The sequence below is a fragment of the Zonotrichia leucophrys genome, chromosome 4 (assembly GCF_028769735.1).
Source record: "Zonotrichia leucophrys gambelii isolate GWCS_2022_RI chromosome 4, RI_Zleu_2.0, whole genome shotgun sequence".
Taxonomy (NCBI): Eukaryota; Metazoa; Chordata; class Aves; order Passeriformes; family Passerellidae; genus Zonotrichia; species Zonotrichia leucophrys.
The window spans coordinates 54674620-54694393 of record NC_088173.1 but is presented as its reverse complement, the minus strand read 5'-3'; the positions used below and the strand labels follow the sequence as shown (position 1 = coordinate 54694393).

Genomic DNA, 19774 nt, shown 5'->3' with positions numbered 1-19774 from the left:
TGAATTTCAGTCATTACAAAACACCACACTTACGATGCTGGCTTTTACAACAGATGAAGCCAAATGTGCTTATCAGTAACAATGTTCTCCTGATTTGTCTTTAGGCAGAGGGCAAATGTCATCAATTTCTTCTCTCATTTATTTTCACACATGGACTTCTGCCTGTGAAAATTGGAAGAGAGCCTATGCCTTCTACTGGAAGGAGACTGATAGCCTTGCAATTGCTGGCAGAGTACACACCAAGTACATTCTCCCTTATTTCTAGTCAGAAGCTCTCTACACAGGGCCATGGAAGAAAGCAGCACCATTGCAATGCAGACACTTTCCTGCTGTACCAGACAATTCCCTCCCAGTGCCACGCTCCAGTTAATGCCTAATGAGTCGTGCCCTTCCCATGCTTATCAGAGGTGTCACCTGCTCTTAAAAGCTGATTCACTCAGAGTGGTTTGACCCTTGGACACGTACACCCAGAAGGTCTCAGTAATACTTGACTCTATAACACAGAAAATGTTGAAGTCATCAGCTGTGAGATTATCAAAAATTACTGCCCTGTGGTGATTTTGCATGACTCCTGCACGTGCTCTGAAGAAGGATTTGGCTGAAGAAGCTTTCTATTTGCAATGCAGTGATGCTTGGCATCATCAGTGTTGACAGCTGTCCCAGGGTCCCTTCAGCGCTGCGTGGAATTCCAAGACCTGTACCTGTGTAACATTAACTCTAGGAAACAGTTCCAGCAAAGGATGTGTAACATTTGTCATTACTTTAAGTCCTTCAGGCAAAATGAAAACTAAGCATTAGATTGCCTGCAAGTTGCTTGTGCTTATAAATGTTTAGGTGAAAAAGAACCATTGTGTCAGGAAGATATAAAAGCTGAGTTTATAAGGCTGCAGTGGTACTTTCCAATCCTATTCTCTGAGATATCAGCACACAGGAGACAAAGTACAAATTCACAGACTCCTTTGGGTAAATCTTTCTAGCTTTTATGACATTTAAGAATCTTTGCCTATTTTTCTTGCTACTGCAGTATATAATTACCTCTGTGGTAAAGCAATTTTGGATTATCCAATAAGAAAAATATAATGAAATAATCTGTGTTTAATATTTTTATTTTAATTTGACATCTGTGTGATTTCAGAAGTCCAAAGAAGACTATTATCTGGCTATATATACCCAGATATTTGAAAGATTAGCTATAGGATTCCTTTATTGTAGAAAGGTAATTTTCTTCAAGCTGGGATAACAACATATATTACAACTATTTATCCATGATAAAACTGACAAATAGTGTTTCCAAAGCCCACTGGCCATCCAGACAAATATAGATATCATTACTGCCACCTATTGCTACAAGGAAAGAATTGAAGATGTTTTCATATTTGTATATTTCCACATGGGGATAAAATTGGAAAATGACAAGCTTGTTCGAGTTCAGGCATTTGTAAGTAAACATGTTTTGATATCTTCTTTGACAGTTTTATTTTCAGAGCTATATAAAATTGGCTGGAACAAGTGTTAAGAAAATCCAGCATTGTCATGGACACCTGGTAAAAAATAGTACTAAACTAGAAAGGAACTCCAGGCACCACACAACTCAGCACCACAGTAACTTGTTTCTATATAACTGGCACTACAATCCCAAGCCTTGAGCCAGGTGTTCAGATATTCTTTAAATGCACTTTTTTAGGGGAGAGGTAGGGCCTCCAGTCATGGGTGAGAGCTTTTTCACTTGTGAAAATTACTACAGCAGTTATGTTTCATACAGGCTGGACAATGGTCTTGCCACACAGGTTGTCCCACAGAAGGAAAAGGCTCCAAAATGTGATAGTGGACTGGATGGTGGGAGTTTGATTAGAAACATGTAAATGCTTGCTACCAGACAAGTAGTTGGAAGTAGTTATGGATTATTTTATTTCTGCATTAAAGCCCAGGAAGGGAAATTGCAGAGAAAAACAGAATGCTCTAATACCTCATCTTCTCAGCTTATTTTCAGTTTTACTGAATTGTTTAAATTTCAAAATTACAGTGATGCACAGGGTCATATACTGTCACAACATTCATTTGAGCAGGAACAGAAGACTCTGAAGATCTTTTTATGAAAGGACAGTAAGTGGCAGCAATTACTGCTGAAATCTAAGCGAGTGGTTTGTGAACAGGCAATCAGAGGCCAGGAGCTGTCAAAGTCTTTCATTCCCATTCATCTAATTGTAAATAACAGTAAAGAATTTTGAGATTCTTACTATGATCTTTTTTTAAAACCATTGAGCAGTTCTGGAAACTAGGAACAATGTTGGTCAGGACAGAAAAATGAAAAGATAAATGAGTGATGAGGTGTTGACAAAGGGAATAAAAGATTCATCTCACTTCATTAAGGCTTTTTCTTGAACAAGTCCTCCTGGTAGGTGTCCTGCACAGTTCAGCTCTGGAAGATACCTCAGTTCTGGGCTACCCTCACAGGAGCAAAGCATGTTTGGAAAACTTAATCTCTGGGTGTACAGTAGCTACTGTATATTGAATTTTCCTTTATCCAAAGTGTCAATAAATTCAGCTACAGAAAACCTCAATATCTATGCAGTCACTTCTTTTATGAGCTGTATGCCTTGGATATTGGTATTATTTGTGAGTGTAATAAAAAAATAGGAAGGAAATAAGGTGCCTCTCTGTGGAAATCAGAATTTGTTTACATTTCTTTCCATAACTAGGAGAAAACCCTTTATCACACATTATATGGTTCACTTCAGTGCTCTGATCCAGTGATGTCTCATGTGAACTCAAATAATCCACAGTTGAAGCTTATGTTTCCCAACTTATTGCCCCTTTTAGGGCTGTTGAGAACTGCTATGCACCTAGTATTAATCTTAATGCCTATTTCTATTTAAGGAAAAAAATATTATCAACGGACACAAACTGCATGATTAAGAAAAAACCTTTAACTCAATACTTTAAAGTTTATGCTACACAACAGTTGAGTTGTTAGCACTGAAGAGAAAAATGTACTAGAAAATCTTGTATAGAGTGGAAACAATGTTGGCTGAAGCCAGTGTAATCCTTCCACTGACCTCAAGGGCCTTTGTCTGAATCCTTGTCCTTTGTCTGAATCCTAATCCTTCCTTTGCATCCTTATGAGAATGCAAAATCCATCTAATTTGATTTCTCTGTTATGTGTTGAAGCTATCTTTGAGAAAATAAACCCTTAGTGTTCTGCAAGGACATGGGTTGCCTTCACTGCCAGCCAATGAATTTTCAGTGATTCGCATGTGAATTTTGGGTCACTACACCCAGACTGAGATGAGCATGTCTTGTGACCCATGGAGTTTTGTTGTCCATGGGCTCGAGGCATCACCACTGCCCTGGAGGAGGAGGTAGACAGTGTCTGCATTTGGTGTAGAAGTGCTTTCCTCAATCAATTAGATTAATCTTAGCTGAAGTATCTCTAGCTGGTAGTTCTGTTATTCACATCAGAAGAATTTTTATGAAATTATGTCTTGTAGTAATCAACTTGAGTTTAATTCTCTGTTGTAAAAATAAAATATTTGTTTATCTTACCTTGGTTTTATGGAATATGAATCACATTCATGTTCCAAAAGCAAATAGAGAAGTTTTTTTGATCTAGTATGTAGATACTATTATTTGTCTCATGGCACCTTACAGGTCTCTGCTGCTGACTAAGCAATTGAATCTATTTGTTCTTTATTCACAAGGAATTTTTTTGTTTAGCCTTAGATCTTTTCTTTTTTGTCTGTTTTCTTACAGATCCTAAGAAATTGTATAACCAGAAGGACTGGTGTTATTTAAAATTACTGCATAGTACCTTTTAAAAATAATTTTCTGTAACCTACCCAAAGTTAGTTGTTTTCAATGTGAGGTGGCAGCCACTGAATCAGCCGTCAATGTTTTCTTGAGAAAAACTGGCAAATAATGGTTGAATTCACCAGAGATACTCCTTTCTTTTGTAGATGGATATTTCAAGTCCAGTCAGTAAAAACAGAGACAAAATGTTATGAAGTCCTGACTGATCACATCACATGAAACTTTTTGTGAGATTGTATTGAATTTCAAGCTTTAGAGCAAGTGGCATCATTCCATGTTTTTCAGTCTTTTTATTATAATTATTTAATCTAATAAGGAACACAAAAGTGTGACCTCTGGAAGGCTATTCATGGTCATTAATTCAGGTGAGCAATTCAGATTCTCCTTTTGATGCATATATGTATATATAATTCCTGTCATTTTATCTGACACTAGCAATACAGTCACCTAGATTTAGTCATTCCTACTGAGATTTCTCAGAATCCTCTTTAGGTGATATATTCCTCATTCTTTTACCACTTACATAGATAATAAATACTGTGTTACACCTCTCCAGTGATGAACTGCAGGGCATCTCAATTTTAACCTCATTTCAGGATGAAGATAGGCTATTTATTCCTACTATTTTCTTCATGAGCATTCAAGCCCCATGATAGAATTTAAGAGGTGAAAGCTCTCACTAGCTGCCAGCTGCAATGAACTATATCAAAGACTCACTAAATTCCCCATATGCAGTTTTCTCACCACTTTCTTCAATTTTCATTAACTTCCTAGTAGTCAAAAGGAGGGGAAGTAAGACAGTCTTTGAACTTGGATACATTATTTTTCCTAGACTCAGACTAATTCAGGGTGGAAGAGGCCTCCAGACACCTCTGGCATAATGATTTTCCCAAAGCAGGGTCAGCCTTCAGATCAGAACAGGTTATTTGGGATTTATCCAGTCAGGCCTTGAAAACCAACAAGGATGAAGTCTGCATGACTTCTCCACCTCTTGACTTAGAAACCCACTTCTACTTCATAACATCAGAAGGAAACTGATAGAAAAGGTAATTAAGACTGCAGATTCTTGAACCCAAGTCCTTTTATAACCATTATGAGCCTTTCCAGGGAGGATATTCTGACTGGCAGATGCAGTGAACATGAATTGAGCCATGTGCATGGTTTTACTCCATGCAGAGAGAAAATCTTCAAGCACATGGGATGCACACAGAGCCTAGATGTTATAAAAGATACAAGTAGATTATTAATCATTCTTTCCTACTTGGAAATTATATGCAGCATCTTCTAACTCAACTTCCATCCTTCAGGCAGTTTTATTTTGCTATTTGTAGCTAAGGTAATTGAAGAAATCTAGAAATGCTTTCATAGGCAATATCAACAAATGGCAATTAAATGGTGGGATTTTTATCTTTTTTTCTATATTGTTCACACCTTTGAGTTTCTTGAGCCAGTTTTGATGTTACTTATGCCTTGTACTGTCACTGAGCAAAACACTTTGAAGGTTTCTCTACTCTCATTTCTATGTGCCTCTGATATTTCTTCATACAAAAACAATTGGAGTAGTAGTGATACAGACTGACAAAGCTGTATTTATGAGATCAGTGTCAAGGAGGTTTCCATAGATCTGCTGGTCATTGTTTGATGAATGGTGAGAAAGAAGCCCAGGGCATGTCTGAATCCAAACTATGGTGAATGTGATCCTTGCAAAAGTCCTTCAATTTCTCCTATAAGTGGGTTCAAAGTACTTGGATTATGAAATGAGTGTTTCAATTAATTCTCTTAACTAGGGAAATGTGTAACAGGGAAATCCTAAAGTGAAGGTGCTGCATTTCGCATCCTGCTGTTTAAACATCTTGCTAATGGGAAATTTTTTTCAGGAAAATTGATGTGTAATCAAACCAAAATTTCACTTACACAGTATGTTTGAATTAAAACTGCTTAACTAAAGAGGATTTATGTTTTAAATTCACTAAAACAATGGTTTAGTGAATTTAATTAGAGCATTTATCTAGAGAAATTAAATATAACAGAGTCCAGAAGCCCTCAGTCCTGAATACATCCAGTAACTTGTGATGCACCTGGGCCTGCCAAGTCTTGCCCTGGACCCCTCTGAACCTTCTGTGCCCTGCTCCTGGCTGGCAGTGCTCAGTGCAAGGGCAGAGCAGTGCCCCTGCTCCTTTGCACTCTTTAGAGCTCTCAACAAGCTGCCTCTGGAGAGCAGAGCTTTTAGTGCTCGCTGCAAACTGGGGCCAATCACCCAGCAGGGAGCTGCTGGAGGGCACACTCTGTGTGCAGAGTGACACCCTGTGTGTTCAGGGTGACACTCTGTGTGTGCATGGTGACACTCTGTGTGCAGGGTGGCACTCTGTGTGCATGGTGACACTCACTCTGTGTGCGCAGTGACACTCTGTGTGTGCAGTGACACTGTGTGCACAGTGACGCTCTGTGTGCGCAGTGACACTCTGTGTGTGCAGTGACACTGTGTGCACAGTGACGCTCTGTGTGCATGGTGACACTCTGTGTGTGCATGGTGACACTGTGTGCATGGTGACACTCACTCTGTGTGCATGGTGACACTCTGTGTGCAGGGTGACCCTGTGCTTGTCCTCCTCACCCGCCTCACAAATCCGCGCACCTCGCGCATCTCCCGGCATGTGACCCCAGAGCAGCAGCGTCTGACTTAATAAACTTGTTTACCTTCTGGCTTAAAATAGCCCAGGACTTTCACTCGCTGTTAGACCAGTTTAAAATTTCCTGTTTGAGGTCTGAGGCAGGGCTGTGAGTCCAGCAAGTTGCCTCAGGGAGTGAGGGGTTGTGCTGCTGTGTGCAAGGCCATACGCCCTGTGGTGCCTGCCCCCAGTTACAGCCTGCCCCTGAGCAAAATGAGCAAAGCCAACAGAGAGGAACATCCCTCAGGTGGGAAAGGCTTTGTGGTTTGTGCACATCTGTATCAAGTATCAGCCTCTGCCTGAATTAGTCATGGAAGGATAAGCACGGATCTAATTTTACCAGTGAACTTTCTGAACATTACAGACACCAACTGAATGAAGAATATATTTGAGGATACATACAGTTGTCAAGTGGATTTGTCAATGTCTTTTCTGGTGGCTATAAAAATGTATAGACTGTTTAATGATGAAATACCACAGCAGATATTCAAATTGTTTGAACTGATCTTCTTTAAAAAAAATGACAAAAAAGGCACTGTCCTGTAATGAGCAATCCCTGGGTGCTGTATTGTCATACACATGGCAGTAGCTCTTAAAGATGAATTTATCCTTTTGATCAGTTTTATTCTTGGTGAAGTGCTAATGACTGTGCTAATTCTTCATTTTCTTAAACTGGGGAAAAGAGTTTGGAGAGCTGTTGAATGTATCACTGATTTCAGGAAGCCACAAAAAGACCCAAATGTACATTTGTATGACCCCAATCTTTTTACCCACATGAGAAGTGCAGAGACAGTTTGTGCTTGCTAAAATTTGGGAAGGCAAAGTTTAAAATATTCAATTCAACTGTCAAAACTATTACTTACTTGCTTACTTCCATGGAAAGTTATTGCTGTATTTTCAAGTCATGAATCAACCACAAAGACTATTCAACAGGAAATCACAATTCCAACTCTTATCAAAAAAATGTTATCAGAAACCAAAGACAAAATTGCCACTGGAAAATATAGAAACCATCTGAGCAGTAACTCCTTCAAAAACCCTCTCACCACTTGAGAGATTAGATATAACATTACATTTAGAATTGCATAGGACCTCCTACGCTAATTTAACCAAATTCAACAAAACACAAAATTCCAATTTTAAACAAAACACAGACATGTTTCATAATATAAACAAATATACAGTTTTTCTCACAACTTCACCCATATGAAATCAGAGAAGGAAAGATTATAGTGTTGCAAATGATATGCCAAGTGATTACAGGGGAAAGGAAAGAGAACTCAGAGAGTGGAAGATTTTGGGTGAAATAGGCTCTAGGACTGATGTTATTTGTATTACACAAATAACTAGAACTGCTGCTGAATCAGACAATTATAGGTAGCCAGTATTTCACAGTGAAATATTGGTATAACTTTAAATTTCCATGCCAGATAGTTCTTCATAATGAGATCCAGTTCCTTACACAGATATATATATATGCATTCTACATTATTTCCAAATATGCAGAGAATTATTCAAACTAATTTCTTATTCATACTGTTTCCTCAGCTTCCACTACACAAATTATAAAAATATTTTAGAATACTTCATGATTTCATATGAATCTCAGCAAGGGCTAGAAAGCATGGAATCCAGAATGCTAAGGAAAGTGTAGGTTTCCTTCTTCATTCAATAAAGATGTGAAACTTAGATGATGAGTTCATATCATGCAATCAATAAATATATTATAATTGCTTTTGCTATCCTATTCATGTGTAATGTTGACTTTAGAAGTCCTTCTACTTTATATTTAGAAAAAAAATATGGTGTAACACATTTTCCTTTTGTGACACTTCACTTTTTTTATTATTTCATTTATGCACATTGGGGAAAAAAACTTTCCTAAGAAATGTTTAAATTGGAATAATCAAGCTAGCTCTTATCTAAAAGAGATTACAGAGGTGGGAGTGTTTGCAGTCCATTTGTAGACATTCAAGAGCTTATTTTGCCAATTTATGATTCCTTGCCTTTTGAGGTAAGTGGAAAGGTCAGCCCAAGGGCCAAAACTGTTGCTCAAGTTGCTCAGCTGCTGCTCTGCCACTCTGGCAATGCCTCACTGAGAACAAGGAGTTTCAAACCTGCATGAAGTGCTGGCTGCCAGTGTCAAGGCAGTGCCACCCAGCACTGGCCCATCAGGCTCACCCCAAGTGCCAGTGACAAGGCAGTGCCACCCAGCACTGGCCCATCAGGCTCACCCAGCCCCAGCTGAGCCTCACCAGGGCCATTCTGGCCAACAAAGCCAAGACATGAATTTTCCCTGAGGAGCTCCACACCAGTGGCAGTAATTCTGGGCCAAGGAAAGAGGAAGGGAGTGCCTGAAAGTGGTGGGGAAAAGTTGCTTCCATCCCTCCTCACAGCAGCATGAATTTGGGTGAACAGAAAATAATCCTGAAAGTGCAACTCTCTAGGGCATATTGTTCTCTTGTGCCAAGAATGGCAGAGTTGAGCTGATGCTTTAGCCTGCCATAATCTCCACTTTCCCTATCCCTGCTCCTTTCCCCAGCATGGTATTTGGTCACAGACAGCCAAGTGGGGATCTGGGAATGACAGCAGAGCTGCAGGACACACTCCATTAGCACAAGACAGATCACGGGGCTCTGTTGTGTGTGAGTGAGGATGCACGGCAGATTAGCAGGGTCTGGCAGATAGGGTAAACCACCTATGCTTCCAATTAAATTATTTCTGTCAAATGTGGAGTCCCTGAAGCAATCAGGCACCTTCTAGATGCAAGTCTGCCTTCTCATTTTACTGCTGCTATAAAGAACAAAGCACACAATCTTGAAAAACAGACCCATGTCAATGCTAACCATATGAAAACAAAACTACAATAAATGGAAACCCAGAGAGACTCTTTAGTATGCATGTTTTCTCAGGGCAGTAAAAATATGTAGATAAAAATCATTTGCCTTTATGTATTATATGGTTTTCTTTGGGTTTGTAATGATTTAATTGATTTAGTCCTCACATCCAAATGGGGAAAACATTAAAATTGCAGATTTTCTTTGGGTACAAAATGTAATGTTTTCCTTTCCTTATTTTCCAGGGACATCAAACCTGACAATATACTGCTGGATGAACATGGTGAGTATTGCTTTCCCTCAGAATCTCTAATTCCTGAGATCTCAGTGGCATGCTCATGACACACTTTGTAAATCAACCTCCAATGTTGAATTCTTACCTAAATCTGGGCTTTCTCAAAAAACTCCCTCAGATCACCTTGTAGATTTTGTAGTTTTCCCTCCTATTGCCAAAGAAACGTGCAGAAATTTTCAAGGTCTGAATTCAAAGGAATTCAATATGAATTGAGATAAGCAGGGACATTAAGTAAAAAGAAGTTAGTATTTTATTAACAGGATTGTGTGGATCACCATAACCCCTTTTTAGGTGCTTACCAATACAACAGTACCAAGCACTTTATTTTCTCTTTTAGAACTTCCGAAGGGCTAAGAAATTCCACATAGCAAATTATTTCTCATGTGGATATCTAAAATTTTCTTTCTAGAATCTAGATAGGGATTTTGGAAATTTGACTGCAAAGTTTCTCTCCACACGTGTAGCTCTGGCTTAAATAGCATAAAAAGGAATAGACAAGAATAAATAGCTTTGAACTTTTACTACTAATTCCAGGTTCATAAAAATAAAAGATATGGTATGAAAGAAAAGCAGCTGATTCTTTTAAACTTAAATTTTAAACAAATACTCTCTCCAAGAATTATTTAGTTAAAATGGCATATGTCTTCTTGCAACAGTTTATAGGGAAAACATGAGAAATGTAGTTAAAAGAGGGCATTGATCTTGTATCAGTTAGAACAGAAATACAAAGAGGAAAAAGCCTAGCTAGAAAAAGGAGATGTGTGCTTGCTACCGTGGGAAAGTTTACTTCCAAAACTGATTAAAAGCAGAAAACCTCTGAGAAAATATAATATTGAAATTATGCCAATGATGGTATTATGTTTCAAAATCTGTTGTAGAGCTGCTGGATACACAAGTAAAAGTTGATTAGAGAAGTAACATTCAGCATAGATGATGTTTGTTCCTGGGAACACAAAAGCTAATAAAGCTAAGTGATACTGGAGTTTTAAACTATCTAGAACTTCAGCAATTTAATGCTTTAGACCCATAAGTGCTAATGTTCCCAAGACTCTGGTATCAGCAAACAAGCATGAAATAGAAATATCTTGCCTTTAAGTCCTGGTAAATTAAAGATGTCAACAGCAAAACAAAATGAGTATGAGTGTGTTAAATCTCTGATTGAGAGCCTTGGAAGCAAAGTCACCTTTATCTCTCCCTGCCCCTCATCAAGGTCAATTAGTGCACAAAACCAGCCTCTTGTGGCTAAAACACAAACTCTCTTGTGAGAGCTTTCCTATGAGGACTCAGGCATCACAAAGAACTTACACCACAGTAAGCACTATGATGCAAGATGAAGGGGATTTTTTGTGATTATAAACTATTCAGCAACAGAGTTATCTGCAGGCAGCTTGGAAATTTTGGGGTGGATGGCCTCTCTTCTGCAGAGCTGCAGGGTGCTGCTCCCTCATTGCACACCTGGAGACAAGGGGTGAAAGAACAGACCTCTCCAGACACGCACACCAATCCTGGTCAGCAGAATTTATCAATTCATGGGTTCAAACAGGTTCAAAGAGCTCTCACACAGTAGGGGAAGGAATTCCCTGAAGCCTGTAAAGGGTCCATACACTTCAACTCACTAACATGGACAGTGTCTGTTCCATGGTAATTACTTCAGGCTTACCTTACAGAAGTGAAGCTCTTTTGCAAGAAGAAAGCTATTCTTGAAGTCTTTAACAGCTCTGATTAAGCTGCAGCATAGCAATGCCATTTTAACAAAATCATCAGATTTTACTCAATGGAAAAATATGCTGAATATATGCAACACAAATATATTTGGCTGCAGAATAAGCGTAACAAATTCACCCAACATGAGCTTAACCAGGTGTACAGGAAGGAACTTTATTTTAGCCTGTGGCCTCTAAGATGGCACAACAGTTTCCTATGTGCTTGACTTTACCCCTAGGCCTTTCTTACAGTTCATTAAAAAAATTATGCTTACACAAAGTATCAAGTAATTGGATATGCACAACATTTCTGACTGAGATTTTGTCTCAGTGACTCAGATTTCTTTGACCTCACTGAAGAAACCTCTTCTGGCTGAAGTCAAAATTTAGGGTTACACCATGCACATTACCTTACATCTCCAAGCAGTTAAATTGACTAACTTTCATAGCTTATACCAAGAATGCATATTATAGATATTTGTGCTCAGTAAAACTAGTTTCACTGCAATTTATCTGTATGGCTTACAGGCTATACCTCAGGAGTACAGAAGTAATGAAAACAAAAGATTTTTCTTAAAAGTGATCAATCTAATTTACAAATTAAAAAGAAAAAAAAATAAAAACCCATCACACAAAAACGTAGAGGACCTATTCAAAATCATTCTAGCAGATGAATCCTGAATTTTTCCTTATGCTTTTCATCAAAGCCAAATCTCAGCACTGCTGATCACATGTTCTGATGCATCAGTGGAAACAAATGTTTGATGATCCTGAAAAGCAGAATGTTACATGAGAATGGGATAACCAGCCATTAAAAGTGGTGTTCAGCCCCTGTCAGGGGATGATTCCATGGTCTCCTGGAGAGAATACACATCCAATCTCTGAGAGAGAAAGTAGGGATGGTTTCAGGGTTCATTCTCTGAACCAGAATCAGACCCTCTAAGGAAATTAATTCAATCAATAAAGCTCCTTTTTAATGCTTTTTTCTCAGCTTTCCCAGAAAGCTCTTCTTCTTATGACTAACACTAATCTCTAATATTAGTAGTAATTCTCTGTTCTGCTAACATATATCTAAAATAGAATTATTCCAGTGACAGCTGAAGGGACTGCCTCATGTTTCAGGGAGCTATTGCAACTGCATTGTACAGAAAAAAACATTTTAGAATTCTCTCAGTGATAGAATTCTGGTTCCTCTTCTATTCCATTCATTTTAATGGTTTAGAACAATATAACTGAAGTGACAGCACTTAGATCTGGAATCTAAGTTTGGTACATGTTGTATTTTTGTCTAAATATCAAAGAAATTAAAGATATCTTTAAAAGTTTGCATGATCTATTAACTATGATGTCAAAGAGGCATAGAATTTCTTAAATGCAGTAAAACAAGCAGTGGTAAACAGAGTAATAAACTGACTTTTTCCAAGAGATGATAACATTATTCCTACAGCTCTTTGGTAGCACCATTGAAATTAACATTGCTGGTGGTTCTGCAGAAATTACAAGCTCTACTTTTGCATCCAGGCTTAGCCTCTTGCTAAGTGACCACACCATCAATACAATCTGTTTACAAAGAGCCTTTGAACACCTCTCTGGTAAATTTTCCCCAACATGGTTTCGTTCAGCAAAATCCATGCTTGGTTTACCGAGCAAGGACTCCCTGCTAGGTCAGATCCAAGCCCTTGGCTAGCATTTTATTGCAACTGGTGACAAGAGGAAACATTTCTGGAACATGTTTTTTGCCACTTTGCCATCAGTGTTGCCTATCACCCACAATTTTTTTGTGGTAGGATTTTAGAGCATCTTTGCATATTCCATTTAGAATGTGAAGAAAGTCTTGTTACTGAGTTAGCTGCCTTGTTGAAGCTGCAGCTGATATTGGCCTTTACAATCCCCTGGAGCAACAAATTGTAGAAGTTTACTATCCTTTAAGAAAGAAAATGTTTTCTTTAATACGTTTTAAAAGATTCTTTAAAAAACAAACAAACAAACAAACAAACAAACAAAAAAAAAACCCAAAAAAACCCAAACAAAAACGAAAAACCCCAAACATCTAGAATACCAGGATTTGATGAATAATAACTTGCAATCACCAGGTTCAAGATATTCAAAGACTCCTTCAGCACCCTCCTGTCAGCAGAAGACCCTCAGCTTTTTCAATGTCTCCCTACTGGGGAGGTGTTTTCTCTGTCTCTCTCTTGCCGTAGGTGGAGCAGCTCAGTGATGGGGAAAAGCAAAGGGGCAGCTTTTCCAGCAGTAAACTCTGCCCTGCCTCATGCACAGGAGCTGCGTGTTGCTCTATGGGCAGCAGGATGCAGAGGAAGTGTTCAGAATCTTCCTTCATGATCCATCCCTTACCTTCCAGAAAGGCATTTTAAACATAAACAATGAATACAACATTTCATGTGTGCTATTTTGATTTTTCTACACGAAATCTAACTAAAGGGAGAGAAAATAATGCACTGCAGGAGAGGCAATTTTCATTGCAAATCACCTGTTTGGATCAGTCTGAATGGATGGGATGCAGCAGATGTTTTGCAATGGACAAATGCCAGTGACACTGGCACTCTAATGGAGCATCACTTGCAATGCTGTCATTTAAGTGGCAGAACTTCATATATATTTCTATTTCTATTATCTGTCAAAAAAAGAGAGATAATATTAGGCTACCAAGATCCTTGCAACCTTTCATTCTACAGTGTACATAGAATTGCTTTAAACTACTGCCATGAGGTGGCTTTATGTTTTTCAGTTATGATTTTCAAGAAGCCTTCAGCCACAGAGTTTTATGATGGCAGAAATAAACTGCAAATATGCTACACTCCAGCCAGCAGGGAGTAGGATACCACCTTGGAATTGTTATGTCAAGCTGGGCTGTGAGCACTGATTCTTGTCATGGCAGTGTAACACTTCCCGCCTTGTATAAAGAGATGCCTTTTCTTGGCTCATACTTTTTCTCTGCCATGTGTAGAGGGCTTCCTGACCTGGGCATCTTAGGAAAAAAGTGTTAATAAAATCCAGGCAGGTTTTTAAAAAAAATTGCGGAGAAGTGGGCAAACCATTTCATTGAAGACTTCTACTGTGTCTCATTTGGAGAAACAGCTTAAAGTTTAGCAGTGGGAAGTACCTTCTTAAGTACTTCCCCTTCAAAATCAGCTCAGATCTGACCAAATTAGGGTCCTCTGAGAATTTCAGTTCACACATGCACAGCTGCACAATTAGAGGTTGGCTGATACCTTTCCTGTGGTCTTTGAGCAGGATCTGGGTTAGACTGTTGGAGCAGCATGACATTTTGTTGAGACTGCTCTTCCTCCGTCGGGCACCAGGGTAAAATCCATCAGTCAATTGTTACACTCTTCTCATCTCTGGCAGCAAACATGATTAAAAACCTCCCTTGCTCAACATGCCCAAAGCCTGAGCCACTCTGTGGATTGAATGAGACTGAGACCTTGATAAAAAAAAACCCACACAAATTTGTCACTCAGAAGTCTAGCTCAACACATGATATATTAATCATGATCTGAGTGCAGAGCTAAGATGAGGAAGGGAGTTTCATGTCCTTCATGGCACTGTCAGATGTAATCACAGCAAGGATGGCATCTGCATCACTCCACAACACCAGTCCTTGAGCAAAGATACAAAACCTAACAGAAGACTTGTCAAATTAAAGCTTTACATATTTTCAAGCTGGATTTCTATTCAGTTTACCTGCATATAGCAAACCAGGATTAGCAGCTATTACTTCACAGTGGCGGAGCTATTGAACCCATGCTTATCATAAACTTATAAACTATCCCAGGAAAGGAGTAATGGAAGATTTGGGCCATTCAGCCTCATTAGTGCAGTTTGAGTCATGTCTGACTGGTCAGGTAGCACATTCTCAGGCCGACTTCTGCCACTTACTGTTCATCTTGCAACCTGCTGTCAAATGAGTGATGATTTGGGATCTGCTCCTGTTATATGCACATCTTCTGCTACTGTGGATCTAATATTATACTTATTGTGTGATAAAAACACCATTTGTCTTCTCCTCTCCCTCTTTTCCCTGAGAAGACTCAAAAAAGGCTGATGGTGACCTGTAGTGGATGCAATTGCAGGCAGTGTCACAAGTACCTGAGATGTGAGGGGTGACTGTAGCTGGGGATGAGGCAAATTTCACACCCAGCTTCACATCTGCTTCTGCATGTTGCTTCTGAGAAGACAGAGAGAATTACAGAATAACAGAATGGTTCTGGTTGGAAGGGACCTTCAAGATCATCATGTTCCAACCCTCCTGCTGTGGGCAGGAGCACCTTCAATCAGAGCAGGGCTCAGAGCCCAGCCCAGCCTGGCCTGAACACTGCCAGGTATGGGCATCCACAACCCCCTGGGTAACCTGGGCCAGTGTCTCACCACCCTCCAGGGGGGTCTCTCAAGGGCAGAGAGAGAGAAATCACCTCCCTCAGCCTGGCTGTGCCTCCTTTGATGCAGTCCAGGACAGGGTCAGCCTTCTGCAAATGCACACTGCTGGGGCATCTCCAGGTTTTCATCCACCAGAAACCCCCAGTTCTTCCCCCCAGGGCTGCCCTCAATGAGTTACCATACCTCCCGATATGTGTTCATGTCTGAGATTGCCCCCATCCAGTACCCTGCACTTGGACTTGCTAAACTTCAAGTTAAACTTGCTAAACCCAACTTCAATGGGTTCTTGTGGGCCATTTCTTATCTTTGTTCATGGCATGAGAAGATTCAGGGGGGATCAGCAAAAACAGTTCAGGAGTGCAGACAGGTAGTGGGTAACAAGAAAACTATTCCATCACTGTGCTTCCAAATTGATTTTTCTAGTTCAGAATAACATTTAAGTTTCTATTAATGTAACATGTCTTTCAAATTGTGGGTTTTTTCCATTATCCCTTAAATGTTAGATAAAGTGAGGAATACTTGTATGATGTGCTATTTTAACTTCTGTTTTTACTTTGTGTAATTGCAGGACACGTTCATATCACTGACTTTAATGTAGCAACCATAGTGAAAGGCTCAGAAAAAGCTTCTTCTATGGCTGGCACAAAACCCTACATGGGTAAGTTCTCAATACATTTAAAAATGTAAGAAAAGTTGCATATTAAGGCTGACTAATGATATAGAAAAAGGATTTTAAATTGTAAAAGCATAAAATAGATGTGATCAACTTCTTTTTTTGACAGGATATATGTGTGTCAGCAGTGAAAATCTTCAGAGATAGAGGATGTTGTTTGGATGTACTTTCATACAGGAGCTTGATCTCTACACTCTTCTAGTCAGTTTCTGTTAGGTTTTGTGAATTCAAATTCAGGAGAATTTGTGTATTACTTTCTGTAAATCCCCACACCTTGAGACAAGAATATATTATATATTTGCACCACAACAATATATGGTGTATCTGCTTAGGTGAAGTGTGCATGACATACAGAGCATTAGGAGGTCAAGGGAAAGATGGGAGATGGAAAAGATTTTACCTTTTCGCACTAATGGATCTGGTCTAAGCTCACTCATCAGATTTCCACCATATCTATCAGCCTCATAAGAAGAAACAGTACCAAAAAAAATCTCTCCTTTCCTTTATGAAGGCTATCACACCATCCACCAACTTACTTTCTCTTCATTGCACCTTCCTCACCTCCTGGAAATGTAAAGATGCTGCAAAAGCCCCAGTTGCAGTCTTTACCATTCAGAAAGAGCCAAAAGAGTCACCCTTGCATTTATTTGGAGCTGTAAGTAGACAGCAAAATTTTAAGAGCTGTAAAAATCCTCTGTTTCAGATGAAAAGTGATGGGTAAGGATTCTCTGTTGCACAGTTTGGACACCAAAGCTTCAACAAACCAAACATTAAGTGTGTGACAGATATGGTCAGACATTCATTGGTGCTGCTTTCCTCCTTTAGTTCATATCTTCTACTTTGTGAGGAATTCTAACTTCAGTGCAATTCTACAAGGAATTTTCAGTTTGCAGTGACTTCTGATTGTAAGGCTGTATCACTTTCCATGTGGCTTCTCCTGAGATGTTTAGACTATGAGACAAATAGAAAAAAACCAAAACTGAATTAGGGAGGTTGACTTTATAGTTGCTGGCAAGCTTCTATTACCAGGAATTCAAACCACAATTTAACCTTGGTATAACAAGACAAAGTAACCTTCAACCATGGTACCTGCTGAGCACCAGAACCAAGGAAACCTGGCAGTTTCTATAAGACATGCCTTATGCTATGCTGATTTTCACAATGATGACAGTATGAGATGTGATGAAAGCCATTTATCCCTCTTGAAGTTTTATAAAGACTTACTTTCATGTGGAACCTGTTGTGTTTAATCAGATATGAGGGGACTCTCCAGCCTTTCCCCTAGCAGAGGCACTTATAGGATTTCTCACTTCTTGCTATGGGAAATTTAAGGAAATAAACAGAAAAACTTTATCTTTAAAGCCTCCATTTTTCTTTGAAATCTGATTGAAATAGGCTGAGAAATTGCTATGGAGAGATTTGTTCACATGCAGTATGACAAAATGAAAATTGTTTCCAAGAAAAAAACTGAGTGAATTGATATTGTGTTATAAAAATGCCCTAGCTGTTCTGATTAAGATGACTATCTTGTAATGCTAAACATGGTGTGACACAGCTCCTGCAGCCTTTGCTTAATCCCACTTCACATCAGCCTTTTAGCCCCAAACTCTTTGCTTAATCCCACTTCACATTAGCCCCAAATATTTCAGCCTGAAATGTTCCTTGCCTATTTCTCTACTTATTAAAAGTTTATGCAGAATGCAGTGTACCTGAACCTGAGTGTTTCTCTAGAAACTCTGTCAGTTTCCGTGTTCCCCCTTCCCAGCCCATTCATTCAGACAAGGGAAATTCCCACCACACATAGGAGCAAAGACTGGGACAGCAGTACGTGTGAAAGGAGCAAGGCCACCAGGCTGGCAATGCAGGACAGGGCAATGCAGGACAGGGCAATGCAGGACAAGGCAGTGCAGGACAAGGCAGTGCAGGACAAGAAAATGCAGGACAAGGAAATTCAGGGCATTTCCATCTGCTTCTGCTGCTTCTGCAGCTTTGCCTTGTGGAAATCCATGATATCAGAAAGTTTTGGGAAAGCTGCAAAAGGCAGGCCTCAGAGACAGCAGAACTGTGATTAGAGCTAAGCAGCAGCCGTGAGATAGGTCAGCAGAAAAATTATTTAAAAAGTAGAAAAGTAAGGACAAATAGAACAATGGTCTGTGTATTAACGCTTGTCTAGAGTAACTCTCCAAGCTACAGAAAAGTTTATCTAGCAAGATATTAGGAAGTTTTAAGCTTAATAATGGAGCTCTGTCCATTGTGTTTTAAAGTTTAGAAGCAGATATTGTATTCAAAATAAGCAGGCATTGTTTTAACCAAAGGTATGTTCTTATAGTGGTTGGATAGAACTACTGTCAATGTGCTTTTGCTTTGTGTGATTGGTTAATAAAAAAACTTATAAAGTGAGTTGTAACATAAAGTTCTTGGTCTGCTGCCTGGAATGTGAGCTGATAGCATCTTCCCATTGTCATAACCATGGAATGAGACTGATGCTGGAAAATAAAACAGCTCAAGGCATGTTCCAAGCCGTCCCGGCCAGTGATATTCCTCTCAAAGCCAGTGACCTGAAAAGCTGAAATGAGATCAACTTCTTAGAGTTTGGGGGTCCTCCAAGTTTGTCTTGTGTTTTCAGGTGGTTGGGACTGTGGAAGGCAATGTGTGCCCTCTGCTGATTTGGGAAACCTCTGTGCCACCTGTGCCACCTGTGCCTGATTTTACCTTCACAAGTTCACGGCTCAAACCTTTTACAATGCCTGTGACTGAGGGTGTTGTCAAGGCTTTGTTGTAGGAAGAGCTTTTTGTAAACTTGTAGAGTTTCAGGCTGTCATCCTGCCCTGGCAGGCAATGCAAAATGTCCTTTGGGACCAGGCTGGCTTTGGGCAGGCACAGCTGCTGCCAGCAAACCACCCCAAGCACTGTGGAGGATCCCTCCATTGTGCAGGGATGTGGGGCAGGAGAGCCAGGGCAGGCAGGACGTGGTCCCTGCTGCATGGGCTGCTCTGTGCAGCTGTGACTCCTTCTGCCTGCAGAGGGATTTTACTCTGGCCTCTGTGAGAAAGGGAAGTGTGTGTTTGCTGGCTGGAAGCACCTCTGTAAGGCATTGCTACTTTCAACACTGTTCTTTACAAGTGAAAAAACTCCCCAAAAACCAAATAAAAGGAAAATTCTTCAATTTCTCCCTTGTGAACAAAGCTGCAAGAAATATCTGTGTGTCTCAAATATGCTCTGTGCTGGGCACCCATCTGCAGTGATGGCCCTCTATCCTGCAATAGAGTGCTCAGAACCCAAAAGTTAAACAGTAAAACACATCTAGAAAACATGACAGGTGTCACCTTTCTTTTATTCCTCACTTTGGTAAATTTATGTGGTTTTGAGTCCTATAGCATAAGCTTTTTCCT

General features: G+C 39.6%; 1 protein-coding gene across 2 annotated transcripts in view; it reads left to right on the top strand.

The window, feature by feature from the left end:
- The window catches only part of STK32B (serine/threonine kinase 32B), a 160772-nt gene that overhangs the window by 98116 nt on the left and 42882 nt on the right, over positions 1-19774 (top strand). For both annotated transcript variants that reach the window (XM_064711780.1, XM_064711781.1), the window contains exons 5-6: positions 9559-9596; positions 16278-16367. In XM_064711780.1, coding sequence (XP_064567850.1) covers positions 9559-9596; positions 16278-16367 — 128 coding nt within the window. The remainder of the gene's footprint in view (positions 1-9558; positions 9597-16277; positions 16368-19774) is intronic.